General features: G+C 37.7%; 1 protein-coding gene across 7 annotated transcripts in view; it reads right to left on the reverse strand.

The window, feature by feature from the left end:
* Positions 1-303: 303 nt before the first annotated feature.
* LOC138349741 (solute carrier organic anion transporter family member 74D-like) overlaps positions 304-16,785 on the reverse strand; it is a 507,981-nt gene continuing 491,499 nt past the window's right edge. For all 7 annotated transcript variants that reach the window (XM_069300094.1, XM_069300089.1, XM_069300092.1 and 4 more), the window contains 5 exons: positions 10,887-11,043; positions 10,344-10,423; positions 9,035-9,174; positions 7,880-8,008; positions 304-4,928 (listed from right to left, as the gene is read on the reverse strand). In XM_069300094.1, coding sequence (XP_069156195.1) covers positions 4,672-4,928; positions 7,880-8,008; positions 9,035-9,174; positions 10,344-10,423; positions 10,887-11,043 — 763 coding nt within the window. In that variant the 3' untranslated portion in view covers positions 304-4,671. The remainder of the gene's footprint in view (positions 4,929-7,879; positions 8,009-9,034; positions 9,175-10,343; positions 10,424-10,886; positions 11,044-16,785) is intronic.

The following is a 16,785-nucleotide window of genomic DNA, read 5'->3' on the forward strand; positions in this document are numbered from 1 at the left end:
ATGTGAACAAGGGCGCCTGACAGCTGGGTAGACAGCACTTCAAATTCGTAGTCCTGAGGTTCCGGGTTTGATCCTCGGTGAAGGCGGAGACAAGTAGGCAAAATGTTTTTCATCCTGATGCCCCTGTTACCTAGCAGTAAATAGGTACCTGGGAGTTAGACAGCTGCTACAGGTCCCTGTGGCCTAGTCGAGGACTGGGCCGCGGGGACGCTAATCCCCGAAATCATCTCAAGATAACCTCAAGAAGGATCCTTTACACACAAAAAAAAAGTTATACATTGCAACCTATTAAGTTGAAAACACTTTGTATATATGATATTTATTTTGTTCATCAACATAAGCTTAATATATAAAATTGTACACAAGTCGATATAATTTGAATAACAAAGTCTAGTAAAAATTTAAAATACATAGAAACAAGAAGTTCATTAAATTATTTTGCTAATTGAGATACAATTTCAGTCGGAAAGTTAGACAATGAGATGGATGAAATGTGAGGAACAAGGACAATCGTGTATACCTGAGTAACATTAAAAGGCTAAGATGGGACTGCAAAGCAAATGAAAAAGTCGAACGGAGGCTGTGTTATGATGAGCAAGGCAAAGACACAATAAATTTACATAAGGGCCACCATCTCTAGCAGCTTCAATAGGAACAGGAAGCTGTCAGCTTGTCAAGGGGGTTCCCCCTCCCCCCCCCAAAGAATGCCAAAGAAGAATATACATTGGAAAACCATATTGCAAAAGGTAGATAAGAATAATTCGTTGTCAGGAGACTGGCAGCCAGAGTATATTCATACACGTTAGGCTTATTTATATCGAGGTCCCCCCTCACCAAGATGCAACCCCACAACAAGCTGACTAACTCCCAAGTACCTACTTCTAGGTGAACAGGGGCATTAGGTGATAGGAAATACACCCAACCATTTCTGTCCCGAATGGGATTTGAACTTGGAATTCTCAACTGTGAGTTGAGAACGAACCCAACTGTACTACCGCAACCCTCATAAAGTGGAAGATTGAGTGAAAGACTGGAGATAAATTGTATATAGCGGTAATAACAGCAACAAATTTAAGAACATACTATTTTTAAGGAATTTATTGATGAAAACAGCTGCTGAGAAGGGAAAAGGAGCCTGGGTAGAGATGCCTTTTAAATGCAATGTGACCCTAGAATGAGTGTCAAGGTCACCAACAGCTAAAATGAAGGAGGGAGCAAAATATCAGAAAAAATGGGAGAGAACAAATTGATGAATTTGTAAAATATAGTAAAATAAGAGAGTAGAATGAAAACTGTGAATTTGGCAAAATTAACAAAAAATAATTCATGAAGATATTACACACGTAGATTTACGTGAAGAAACGAAGGGCTTTAAGATGCTTGTTTTAAAAAAGCTTAATTAGCCACAGCATATTAAACTGTATTTAGCTTCAAAATGACAATAATAAACTTTTTGAGAGATCATTTAAATATTCTTGAGAGACAATTCCCATACCTGTACTTCCTTGCATATTTGTATATGTGAATGCAGTCACCCTTCCAACTTCTGCCGTTTCCCCATTTTTGTTGTGTGGTTAGAATGTGCACTTTATTACATTTTGTGTATAGGTTGACTGACTGCAACTATTGAAAGCCAGATCTAAAAGGTAAAAAATGTTAGGGAAAACATGTATTCCACTTTCATTGATCTGAAAAGTGCCCAACACATCTGGTGGGAACAGACTATGGAATGTGCTAAAGAATATATGGAATGAGCAAAGCTAATGTAAGCATTTAAATATTTCTTCAAGATAATGTGTAACAAAAATGGAGAGGGAAAAATTAGATGTCTTTGTTTAGCAATTATAAAGTTATTCAGCTTGCCTACGTATAAGCATGGAGGAATGTATGTTAAGTTTGAACAGAAAAATGAGATTAGGAAAGGATAGAATGGGAAATGAGCCCGTTCTCTCAATTTGCAATGCTGATAATGCCACTGTTTTACCTAACCAATAACATATGAACCAAAGCAACCCACCTAACTTATTGCGGCCATACATTTTTAACAAACTGGTTGATTATGTTAAAGACAACATATTAAGTGAGATGACAGGTTAGAAATATAACAGATGTAGACCAATGATTCTGAATTAAATAATGAGAGTTAAAGAGCAACAGAGATACTATTGGGAGCCTTGAAAGACAAAGCAAAGAAAGAAAGAGGACTACAATATAGATGAAAACTTAACACAAAAATGGATAATGGTCTGCAACATCCAGTTATTGAAATAAGGAAATATAGCAGTATTGCAAGTGGTTAGGAAAGGTTCAGAGTATAAATTTACAATGAAGATGAATCAATGTAAACGGATACCAGCAAAAATCGTGCCGAGAGTCGGGGAAGTGGAAAGTGCGTGATCAAGAGTTGGAGGAAAAATCATTGTAGCAGGACGAGGATCGAACCAGCATCCAGGGTAACCCCAACTTGTATCTTGACCCATGGACCACGACGTGCTGGGTGTGCATCTGGGGTTACCGAGGATACCGATTCAATCCCTCTCCTCCAATGATTTTCTCGTAGATATATCACGTTATTGTGATTTCCTTGTGTATGAGGGTTATAGGTTTCAGTAGAATGCGAGAGTGCACCTGAAGTGAAATGTGCCACAACATTCACTTCACTTCTCTGATGCTTGTGAATGACATGAACAGAATGACAGGGTGACTGCAAACAGTGGAAATAAATTTGCACATGTTAAGTATGTGGAGTGAAATAAGTGCACATACTGACATAGTCAGAGAGAAGGTCGAGATGGGGAGGACACTTGACTGACAAAATTAAGTAGTTAAAATAAAAATAAAGCAAATAGATGTAAGAACAAAATAGAAAGTGGAGGGATTAGGGGAGGGCGCAGAGAGCCTCGGAGGGCTGTAGTCTGTTGGCAAATGGGGAGATGCAATAATGTGTGTGAAATTGCACATAGGCTACACAAGGAATATGCTCCAAATGAGAAGCAACTCATTTAATTGTTGTATACAAATCATGGCAAGGAATTTTCTTCTCACAATAAGCATCTTGTACACACACACTCCACTAAACATATACACAAACACACACTACAGAAATATTACAAATGCATATTATAAAAGGATGTTTTATTTTTCTATAAAATAATTTGTCATACAATATATAGATATAGTTTTAATATTTTAACATTTAAGTTTTAAAATCCTAGAAATTAATAATTGCAATTTATTTTTAACACAACCTTTTTGAATACTCATTTTAAAATGGGAACAGAACATTATCATTTTCAAACTATTAAATTCAGTACTACCTCGCAAAAACGGAAGAACGAAATTCTAGACATTCACTTTCATTAACAATACATACAGGTGAACTTCTTTCAAGATTATACAAATTAAATTAAAAGGAATAGTTAGCATGATACATTAATTTGTGGCAAATTATTTTGTTTATTAAACTAATGTGTTATTTGCTAGTGTGAAGCAACACATTGACCAGGGGTTAGAAAGACAGTATGTAGGAACAGAGGAATGCCCCCAGAAGACTAGTAATTCTTAAACTGCATTCCTTATATTCTATTTTACTTCTTGAGCAATGTTAAATAGTTTCAGGTTTTTATACAGCCTGTACAAATTCAGTATATTTACAATGATTTCAAACTACCGCTAGTTGTCGTTTTGTGGATTTCTGTTGTTGCGAGGTCGTACTGCCGAATAAATAATTTATATATAGACAAAATATTCTAAGGCATTAGTAGACTTGGGAATTGTCTTCCAGTAACATAAAAAATCTTATACCTGTAACTGCAAATGCTAAATTGTTGTCTACAAAAAATAAAGTTTTACAAAAATAATACATTTCCTGGGGATGCACCACTGTCTCGAGATGAACAAATACCACAAATAAGCAATGCATGCTATTAGCATTTGATTAAGTCACATATTATCAAGACATCTTTAATTATTTATGAAAGCACTGGTCACACTAACAGTTTCTAAATAGTAAGTACAGCCCACGTAGTATAATCAACTGTAGATTCCTTAACTCCTCCAAATTCTCAGTGACTGGAAAGTGAGTATAACTGTCTTTAGACATTGCTTTTTGACTCAAAATACAGAACAGTACTGTATTAAAATAAAATAAATTTACCAACTAAAATTTGCACTCGAGGATAAGTTTTGTTTTATGAACTCTGCATCATAATTATTATGCTCAGTACAATTTAAGGCAAATCTGTGTTCAAAGTTGTTGCTGATGTCAGATCATGACAAGTCTCTCCACTTACCAAACTGTTAATGTATATGGAAAAAGCTGCTCAAGCCTGACCAAACACTGGGCTTTGGAAGCAGCCAATACACAAGTAACTATAAACTGAAGACTAGTCTACTATCAAAGCAGTCAAATGGATACATGAACTGTAGTGACTGCTGTATCAGCATTTGAGCGCCAAAACATTTAGAATTTTTTTCCTGCTCGGTTACAAACCCCAAATACAACCCCCGGATATCTGTGGCACAGTGTTGGCATGGAATGAGTGTTTAAATGAAGTTTCAGACCCAGAGTTGATTTATAAAAATGGTGTAGATATAGGCTACCCTGGTAGAGAGAGAGAGAATTATTTACATACACACGTACATACCACGTTTGATCTAATATTTCTATTCTCACATACTTGATCGACTTTCTTGACTGATTGAAGGAGCTCCCTCACTTGGAGAGAGCATAGGAATACTTTCTTGGGGTGTAGATGTTGTTGGAGTTTGGTCAACTGTTACAGATGTGGATGGAGAGAGAGATTTGGGGTTCATGGGAGTTTCCTCTTCTGGATTCTCTTCATCTTCAGTGAAGGACACGGCTTTTGCCATATACCACACAACTAAATCCACCATAAATGCTAATATCATAACAGCACCTGTCATGCCTGAAAAAAATTAATTTAAAGTCTTACAATAAATACTGAATTATGAAGATAGTACAGTGGTCAAAATCTTACTACATTATTCACTACTATAATAATAGGGATCATGTTACAGTGGTTACGTAGTAAATAGTGTACAACTATAATGTACAGTACAGTAGTTGTATATTATATAAAGCCAATGATTGCCGTTTTTTTCAGTAATGGATAGTATGTATTTTTAATATTTATATATGCATGTTCTCAAGTCTCAAGATGACTGATAAATGAAATTACAGTAATAAAATATATTGACTGATAAAAGAAATGAATAAAATACTATATTGATTTTGTAAGTACTGCATTGTCATTCACCCAATAGTAATAATTGTACAAGGCCCAAAAACTATTTTTAAATTTAAGTTTAATTTTATAATTACTGTATAATACAGTTATAGCAATAATTTTTATTCAAAATATACACAAGGACATATTATAAAGTTAATCTGAGGGGTACAGAAGGGGGGTTGCATATTAAATAAAGACACTAATATACAAAGCTTTATATACCTTGTTTCTCAGTGCATATACAGTACACACTTTTTGCTTTAGTCCCGAACTTTTTACTTTAGTCTTGAACGCTGTTAAATACGGAAATAGAAAACAGGACTGATTTAATAGAGATTATAAGGGAAGCCAGGGGGTTAAAAAAAATGAATGGAATCAATATAGGAAAAGGCCAAACCCACAAACATCACACTACTGTACTATTAACAAGAAACAACTTTACATTGTTCATTGGATTTGTTCAAGAAACAACTTGTTTCTAGTACTGGAATGTTTACAGTACTGAGATGTTTATAGTACTGGGATGTTTACAGTACTGGGATGTTTATAGTACTGGGATGTTTACAGTACTGGGATGTTTATAGTACTGGGATGTTTACAGTACTGAGATGTTTATAGTACTGTACTAGGACATTTATAGTACTGGGATATGTATATATATAGTACTGGGATGTTTATAGTACTGATATGTTTATAGTACTGGGATGTTTATAGTACTGAGATGTTTATAGTACTGGGATGTTTATAGTACTGGGATGTGAGAAGAGACAGAGACTTTGAGAAGTTAATAGCACACATGTAAGAGATTCTGGCCTATTCTATAAATTCATAAAAACAAATGGCAGGCAAAAGACAAAATACAAAGATTACAGAATGGGAGACAGAGTTACAGAAACCGAAAAGTAAATGCACAACACTAAATAAACAGTTCCAAGGTCTCTCCTTGCAGGATGACATTTCCAGCACACCAGCCTCGATATTGACTTTCGAATGAAATTAGAGTACTGTACAGGCATCTAGAAGTGTCTAGAGAATAAAAAGGCTGATCAGGAAACTAGACAGAAATCTAGGCAGAAGGAATGGACTTGGGCGTACCTTGACCAGCCTAAATGCTGGTCAGTTTAGGCTGACCTAAATGACCTTTCTTAATGTTTTAAGAAATATCAGCAATTATAAACACCCCTTGAATTCATTCAGGTTACAGTGATAAAAATAGTGAGTAGGGGAGATAGTTACAGTGACGAAGATAGTGAGTAGTAAAGATGGTTATACTGTATATATATTTCTACCCACCATGAGAGTAAGAACAAGACTGGAACATGAAGATACCAACATAGACGACACTGCTCAACATGCCACGCCCACTACACCTGATTAATCTTTGTATGTGCTTCATCTCTATTTACATCCTCTATCCTCCCCCATTTATGCCCTATTCTTCCTTTACGATGTAACCCTTACCTATTTGTATTATGTACCTGACCTCCCTAGTGGTATAAATCCAATATGCCCAGCACTGTCACTTCACTTGTGAATGAACCATGTAGGTTTGAAATGTTGTGTAAATTTAAAATAATTATTATTCATTTCACATTTTTTTTTCACCTCGTACAAAAATGACATTTGGAGAAATGCTAGATGAAAGAGCACTAGCCAGAAGTATAGAAGCCCTAAACAAGAAAATAATCAATAGAGAATATGCAGTCATATTCAATGAAGCATTTATAAATGAAAACCTGCTGCCAGTATACACATTATATATATATATGTCGTACCTAGTAGCCAGAACGCACTTCTCAGCCTACTATGCAAGGCCCGATTTGCCTAATAAGCCAAGTTTTCCTGAATTAATATATTTTCTCAAATTTTTTTCTTATGAAATGATAAAGCTACTCATTTCATTATGTATGAGGTCAATTTTTTTTTATTGGAATTAAAATTAACGTAGATATATGACCGAACCTAACCAACCCTACCTAACCTAACCTAACCTATCTTTATATGTTAGGTTAGGTAACTGAAAAAGTTAGGTTAGGTTAGGTTAGGTAGTCGAAAAAACATTAATTCATGAAAACTTGGCTTATTAGTCAAATTGGGCCTTGCATAGTAGGCTGAGAAGTGCGTTCTGGCTACTAGGTACGACATATTATATATATATATATATATATATATATATATATATATATATATATATATATATATATATATATATATATAATATATATATATATATATATATATATATATATATATATATATATTACATACACAGGGAAGATTTCCTGAGACCTGGAACCTCAAGAACAAGAGGTCATAGATATAAACTACCTAAACACAGATGCCGAAGAAATATAAGAAAATTCACTTTCGCAAACAGAGTGGTAGACGGTTGGAACAAGTTAGGTGAGAAGGTGGTGGAGGCCAAGACCGTCAGTAGTTTCAAAGCGTTATATGACAAAGAGTGCTGGGAAGACGGGACACCACGAGCATAGCTCTCATCCTGTAACTACACTTAGGTAATTACACACACACACACACACACACACACACACACACACACACACACACACACACACACACACACACACACACATATACATATACAGTATATATATATATACACTCACCATGGAAGAACATCCTGAAAGCATCAGAATCATAGAGCTGACAGGCACCTGCTATTCTACAAGTTTCCTTCCAATGGATGCACGCAGAGTCAACCACAGCACCGTATATTATTGGACACGGAACATTACCTGCAAAATATCAATATTAAAACCATACAAATATAGTCTTTCTTTTTTGTGGAATGCTAATTATAAGAACATAGTTTTCAATTTACTTAAGTTAATAATTTCTAATAAACATATAAAAAGCAGTAAACATGATATTGGTCAGTGATTTTTTTTAATAAAATATTTTATTCTGAAACACTTTGTTAATCATTTTTGTGTGCATGTGTACATTCATTAAAATCTCTGAAATAATACCACCCAACCCACACAATGAAGCCACCAAGATTACCAGTTTTAGTAAAGATAAAAATTATTTTATTAATACAGTATTGTTACATTTTGTAGATATCCTAACATTTCCAAGGCAAGCAGAGCTAATCCAGTTACTATTCTACCCATCTAATATACTGTAATTTATTTACTTCTCGTTGGTCTTCCCATACACGTATTCCCATACACAATACCTATAAGTATTCCTCTCAAATTATTATATTTACCATACCTGTACATATAATGAACAATGAAATCACACTGCGATGTACACAATGTTACTCATACCATGAGTATGGTGTCCACCACCACTCACAGCATGAGTATGGTGTCCACTACCATTCACAGCATGAGTATGGTGTCTACCACTCATGGAATAAGTATAGTGTCCACCACCATTCATGGAACAAGTAGGGTGTCCACTACCACTCATGGAATAAGTATGGTGTCCACCACCATTCATGGAACAAGTAGGGTGTCCACTACCACTCATGGAATAAGTATGGTGTCCACCACCATTCATGGAACAAGTAGGGTGTCCACTACTACTCATGGAATAAGTATGGTGTCCACCACCATTCATGGAACAAGTAGGGTGCCCACTACAATTCATGGAATAAGTATGGTGTCCACTACCATTCATGGAATAAGTATGGTGTCCACTACCACTCGCAACAGTTATGGGTTTTTATCATAACATGAACTATACTCTCATATTCAATGAGTGTAATTACTCTTAAGAATCCTTATCAAATGATAATAGAAAGAAAAACTTACTTAATAAACCAATAGCAACAGAGATGAGGCCAAGTGCCATGGCCTTGTCCTTAGGGTCTACACAGCGTAGCGTGACCAGCATGCCACCCACCTCCGACGTGGAATGTATCAATACAAACACAGAGAAGATGATCACGTACCTGCAGAAGTGTTATAAACTGTTGATGTGTAGAGCCAACCACTTAATTCATAATTGTTGGTAAAACTAACCACAAAGGAAATATGAAATCAGAATTGACTTGAGTGCTTTCGTGTTAATCAACACATTATGAAAATTATGTGTTGATTAACACGAAAGCACTCAAGTCAATTCTGGTTTTATTTTTCTTTTGTGGTTAAATATTTTCACATTATTCATCACGTGTTAATTTCTTCGTGATTTACATACACACACAATTGTTAGTGTGCATAACCTATTGTTTAATTCAGAACTGTTGATGTATACAATTAACTACAGTATTTAATAATATACTCAACATGAGAAAAAGACAAACAAGATTATGACTGAAATATGAGGCTATATTGTATAGGTGATCCTGGATTTAATGTAAACAAGTAAACAGGGTGGTTGTGTTTGTGTAGTAAAAATAGTTTTATGTAGATCAATGGTTGCCAACTGGAGGACCATGGAAGACTTTCACGGGGCCCATGGGACCATTACAATGTTCTCTATTGTAATCTTTAACAAAATAAGTACCACTTATGAGTGTTGAGCCGAATGTCTCTTGTTATCATTTACATGCAGTTTTCAGATCCAACGCATCAGCAACTTAAATATACTTACCCTTGAGCTATATCTAGCATGGGTTACCATACTACAGAGTGGACATATATAGTGTCCCTTGAGAAAATACAGAGAAGGGTAACAAGCCTAATATCTGGCATTGGGGAGCTTTCCTACAGATTGAAAGTTTCAATTTGCATTTGCTGGAGAAATACATGATGAGGGGCATAAACAAGGAGGATATGAAAATTGTTTTGAAACTACTATAAGAATATGTCAAACCTTGTAACAATGGGTAGAAGATGGAGAAATCTTGTTTTGAGTGGCATAAAGGAAAGTGCCAGTTTGCGTAATGGATGAAAAGAATGGGCCACCAGCTAGCTTTATTGATACAAACAGTTTAACAGGTTTCAAGAATAAATTGAGAGGCGAGGAGGTGGATTTAAACGGAACTTGCCAATTATGGATCGTCACGTTTTTTGCCGTGCTTCCTAATGAAAATATTTATTCTTAAATCACTATCACTTCTGAAAAGCAAAACAGACACAACAAAAGAAGACTTCATGCACAATACTTGTAACTCACCAGACAAAATTATTACATTTCATTCCACACAGTCTCAACACTGCAGTCTCCCCCTCTGGTAAACAGTCACAGTTGGAGAACTGAAAGAAAACAGATTAATTACAAAGGTACAGTACAATCATTATTACTGATGTTTATTTAATATGCAAGATTGAAGATGTGTAATGTGTCAAATATTATCATCATCTGTAGAGAATAAGTCACAAAAACATGGCTGCAACAAATGACCCAATCCCCAAATAAGTTATGAAATAACATTTTGTATGTTCTGTTGCACATTATGTTACGTCTTAATAAGGGTCCAGGATGGACTGAAACATCATCACTTTCATTGAACTACAATCACTTTTTGTGGTTGATTATTCAATAAATCACTGAACACGGATCTCTAACCCTGTCCATCGAGAACAGAAGAAAATGTATATATATACTCTGTATATAAAAATTATATAAAAATAACATTTCATATATCTGGGATGGGTTATTCATTATAATCATCCATTCACCATCACTTATACAAACAAAAATGGGGTAACTTCCTACCACTAGTTGATTTGACTCCTTAAAAAGAGTGGCATTAGAACAGCCCAGATGACAGGAGGAAAAGTATGTCTTTCCCTGTAGGTCACACACAGGTGCAAAGGTTGTGGCGTCACAATCTCCACACGTCCTGTTGCACACCGGAGTGAAGTGCTTCCCACTGCAGATTACAAGGTGCAGAATTAGTGTTTCTGTAGGCTTACACACACACACATTATTTTTTTAGTGAGTATAATTGGACAGACTTGTTGCTAGGCAAGGAAGTGAATGAGATGTATGTCAAGTTTTGTGAAATATATGATAAAGGCACAAAAAAATTTATAAAAAAACAGAGATGCAGAACTAGGAAACAGGATTGGTTCAATAGAAATTGCGAGAGGGCCAGAGACCAAAAGACACAAAAGTGGAATCAATACAGGAAGAGGCCGAACCCCCAAACATACCGGCGATACAAAAATGCGAGAAACAACTACATGGCAGTGAGGAGAGAGGCAGAAAAAAATTTTGAAAAAGGGATTGCAGACAAATGTAAAACAGAACCAGGTCTATTCTATAAATTCATAAACAACAAATTGCAGGTAAAGGATATTATTCAGAGGTTGAAAATGGGAAATAGATTCACGGAAAATGAAAAGGAAATGTGTGAAACATTAAACGAAAAGTTCCAAAGTGTGTTTGTACACAATGAAATTTTTAGGGAACCAGACACAATAAGAATTCCAGAGAACAACATAGAGCACATAGAGGTGTCTAGAGATGAAGTGGAAAAAATGCTCAAGGAGCTAAGTAAGAACAAAGCAGTTGGTCCAGATGGAGTTTCACCATGGGTTCTGAGAGAATGTGCACCTGAGCTCACCATTCCACTTCAACTGAATTTTTCAAGCATCCCTGTATACAGGAGTTGTAGCTGATGTGTGGAAAAAGGCTAACATAGTTCCAATCTACAAAAATGGAAGCAGGGAAGACCCCCTTAATTATAGACCTGTATCATTGACAAGTGTAATAGTAAAAATATTGGAAAAAATAATTAAAACTAAATGGGTAGAACACCTGGAGGAAAACGATATAATATCAGACAGACAGTATGGTTTTCGATCTGGAAGATCCTGTGTAACGAACTTACTCAGTTTTTATGATCGAGCCACAGAGATTTTACAGGAAAGAGATGGTTGGGTTGACTGCATCTATCTGGTCCTAAAAAAGGCCTTCGACAGAGTTCCCCATAAGAGATTGTTCTGGAAACTGGAACATATTGGAGGGGTGACAGGTAAGCTACTAACATGTCACGAGTGGAGTACCACAGGGTTCAGTTCTTGCACCGGTAATGTTCATTGTCTACATAAACGATCTACCAGTGTGAATACAGAATTACATGAACATGTTTGCTGATGATGCTAAGATAATAGGGAAGATAAGAAACCTAGATGATTGTCATGCCCTTCAAGAAGACCTGGACAAAATAAGTATATGGAGCAACACTTGGCAAATGGAATTTAATGTGAATAAATGCCATGTTATGGAATGTGGAATTGGAGAACATAGACCCAACACAACCTATAAATTATGTGAGAAATCTTTAAAGAATTCTGACAAAGAAAGGGATCTAGGGGTGGTTCTAGATAGAAAACTGTCACCTGAGGACCACATTAAGAACATTGTGCAGGGAGCCTATGCTACACTTTCTAACCTCAGAATTGCTTTTAAATACATGGATGGAGAAATACTAAAGAAATTGTTCACAACTTTTATTAGACCAAAGCTGGAATATGCAGCGGTTGTATGGTGCCCATATCTTAAGAAGCACATCAACAAACTGGAAAAGGTGCAACGACATGCCACTAAGTGGCTCCCAGAACTGAAGGACAAGAGCTACGAGGAGAGGTTAAAGGCATTAAATATGCAAAAACTAGAAGATAGAAGAAAAAGAGGTGATATGATCACTACGTTCAAAATAGTAACAGGAATCGATAAAATTGATAGGGAAGAATTCCCGAGACCCGGAACTTCAAGAACAAGAGGTCATAGATTTAAACTAACGAAACAAAACTGCTGGAGAAATATACGAAAATTCACTTTTGTAAACAGAGTGATAGACGGTTGGAACACATTAAGTGAGAAGGTGGTGGAGGCCAAAACCATCAGTAATTTCAAAGCATTATATGACAAAGAGTGCTGGGAAGACGAGACACCACGAGCGTAGCTCTCATCCTGTAACTACACTTAGGTAATTACACACTCCGACCCTGTCATCCCTCCCCTATTCCCACCATGTTGTCTCCCCTCCTGCCTTCCCCCCCTGTCCCCCTCCCTATCCCTCCTCCCCCCCTCACCCAGTATCCTCCATGTCCCCCCTATCTCCTTACCCCATACCCTACCTGTTTCCCCTTCCCTTGAACCTCCACCCCCCCACCCCAAAATCCTCCGAGACCCTGCAAACCACCTCAAAGATCTTCACACCCAGGGAACAGCTTTCCCCACCAGCAGAATGCTCACCAAGAAGGGGGCAAGAAAACGAATAGAAGAAAGTGAGCTTCAAGGCAATGTACACTAACATCGATGGGATTACAAATAAAACAAGTTAACTCGGAGAATGGGCACTGGAAGAAAATCCAGACATAATAGCATTCACAGAAACAAAGCTAACGAAAACCATAACAAATGCAGTGTTTCCACAGGACTACTATGTAGTGAGGAAAGAGAGAGAAGGGAGAGGAGGAGGTGGTGTAGCTTTGCTGATAAGAAAAGGTTGGAGTTTTGAAGAGATGGTTAATCAGAGCTGTGAAGGTTTCAGTGACTACGTATCAGGCACCATAACAACTGGAGGACAGAAAATTATAGTAGTAGCCATATATAACCCCACACCAAACGACAGAAGACCCAGACAGGAATATGATAGAAACAACATGGCCACCATAAATATAATAGAGAGAGCAGCCTCTGTGGCTAGCAGGAACGGATCCAGACTACTAATCATGGGATATTTCAACCACGGGAAGATAGATTGGGAGAACAGTGACCCACATGGAGGACCAGACACATGGAGAGCTAAGCTGCAGGACGTGGCAACAAGAAACCTAAGTCAACACGTCAAGGGACCGACAAGAATGAGAGGAGAGGATGAACCAGCTTTGCTTGATCTGATATTTACCCTAAATGAGTCAGATATAAGGGAAGTTAAGTTGAAAGCCCCCTTGGGAATGAGTGATTATAGTGTATTGAGCTTTGAGTACCTATTTGAGCTAGGAATTATCTCCCCCAAAAAAGAACTGCGAAACAAAGGGCTGGCGTACCAAAAGGGAAACTATGAGGAGATGAATAAATTCCTAAGGGATATACCACGGGACACAGAACTCAGAACTAAGTCCGTACAAGACATGATGGACTATGTCACCCAAAAGTGTCAAGAGGCAGTAAACAGGTTTATCCCAGCCCGACAGGAAAAAACCGAGAAGCAAAAGAAGAATCCGTGGTTTAATAGGGAATGTATGAAAGCAAAGGAGCTGAACAAAAGGGCGTGGAGGAACTTCCGTAATAAGAGAACACCGGAAAGTAGAGAGAGATACCAGAGAACCAGGAACAAGTACTGTATGTTAGTGTGAGAAGAGCAGCTGAGAAAAGGTATGAAAATGATATAGCTAATAAAGCCAAGACCAAACCAAAGCTATTACACAGTCACATCAGGAGGAAAACTACAGTGAAGGAACAGGTGATGAAACTTAGAACGGGTGAGGACAGATACACAGAGAATGACAAAGAGGTGTGTGAAGAATTCAACAAAAGGTTCCAGGTCTTTACAATAGAAGGAGAGGTCACGGCGCTAGGAGAGGTGGCAGCAAACCAGGCAACCTTGGAAGGGTTCGAAATTACAAAAGATGAGGTCAAGAGGCACCTATTGGAGCTGGACATGAGAAAAGCTGTTGGGCCGGACGGAATCTCACCATGGGTATTGAAAGAATGTGCAGGAACACTTTGTTTGCCACTCTCCATAGTGTATAGTATGTCACTGGAAACAGGAAACCTACCCGAAATATGGAAGACGGCTAATGTAGTCCCAATATACAAAAAGGGCAACAGACAAGAGGCACTGAACTACAGGCCAGTGTCCTTAACTTGTATACCATGCAAGGTGATTGGAGAAGATCGTGAGAAAAAACCTAGTAACATCTGGAGAGAAGGGACTTCGTGACAACCCATCAACATGGGTTCAGGGAGGGTAAATCTTGCCTTACAGGCTTAATAGAATTCTACGATCAGGTGACAAAGAATAAGCAAGAAAGAGAAGGATGGGCGGACTGCATTTTTTTGGACTGTCGGAAAGCCTTTGACACAGTACCCTATAAAAGGCTGATGCATAAGCTGGAAAAACAGGCAGGAGTAACTGGTAGGGTGCTCCAGTGGATAAGAGAGTACCTAAGCAATAGGAAGCAGAGAGTTACAGTGAGGGGCGAGACTTCAGATTGGTGTGAAGTCACCAATGGAGTCCCACAGGGCTCTGTACACGGACCTATCCTATTTCTGATATACGTAAATGATCTCCCAGAGGGTATAGACTCATTCCTCTCAATGTTTGCTGACGACGCCAAAATTATGAGAAGGATTAAGACAGAGGAGGACTGCTTGAGGCTTCAAGAAGATCTGGACAAGCTGCAGGAATGAAAATGGACAAGCTGCAAACAAATGGTTGTTAGAGTTTAACCCAAGCAAATGTAATGTAATGAAGATAGGTGAAGGGAGCAGGAGACCAGATACAAGGTATCATTTGGGAGATGAAATCCTGCAAGAGTCAGAGAGAGAGAAAGACCTGAGGGTTGATATCACGCCAGACCTGTTCCCTGAAGCTCATATCAGGAGGATAACATCAGCGGCATATGCCAGGTTGGCTAACATAAGAACAGCCTTTAGAACTTGTGTAAGGAATCTTTCAGAACATTATAAACCACATATGTCAGACCAATCCTGGAGTATGCGGCTCCAGCATGGAGTTCATATCTAGTCAAGCATAAGACTTAACTGATAAAGGTTCAAAGGTTTGCCACCAGACTAGTACCAGAACTGAGGGGTATGAGCTACAAGGAGAGACTACGGGAATTAAACCTCACGTCACTGGGAGACAGAAGAGTTGGAGGGGACATGATCACCACATACAAGATTCTCAGAGGAATTGATAAGGTAGATAAAGACAGACTTTTTAACACATGGGGCACACGCACTAGGGGACACAGGTGGAAATTGAGTGCCCAAATGAGCCATAGAGACGTTATAAAGAATTTTTCAGTGTCAGAGTAGTTGACAAATGGAATGCATTAGGCAGTGATGTGGTGGAGGCTGACTCCATACACAGTTTCAAGTGTAGATATGATAGAGCCCAATAGGCTCAGGAACCTGTACACCTGTTGATTGATGGTTGAGAGGCGGGACCAAAGAGCCAGAGCTCAACCCCCGCAAGCACAATTAGGTAAGTACACACACACTAATTTAATTAGTCAGTACAGTAATTTCAAAATGTTATGTGACAAAGAGTGCTAGGAAGACGGGACACCACGATCGTAGCTTTCATCCTGTAACTACACTTAGGTAATTACACACACACATTATTATTGGCAATAGTACCACTAGGCCTACACACCAGAAAGGATTCAAAGTTATATGAAAATGTTTGCAGATGATGTGAAGCTATAGTGGGGAGAATAAAAGAACCATTAGGCTGTCATGCTCTTGAAAACAACAGATGGAATTCAATGTGGACAAACACTATGTAATGAGATGTGGAATAGGGCATAGCAGGCCACATGTAACTTACATGTTACAGTATGTGGAAAGAAAAGAAAAGAATTTGGCCAAAGAAAGTGATTAAGAGCAGTTCCAGATGGTGAACTGTCACTGGGCATTGCAAGAAGAACCA

This window comes from Procambarus clarkii, chromosome 43 (genome assembly GCF_040958095.1).
Source record: "Procambarus clarkii isolate CNS0578487 chromosome 43, FALCON_Pclarkii_2.0, whole genome shotgun sequence".
Taxonomy (NCBI): Eukaryota; Metazoa; Arthropoda; class Malacostraca; order Decapoda; family Cambaridae; genus Procambarus; species Procambarus clarkii.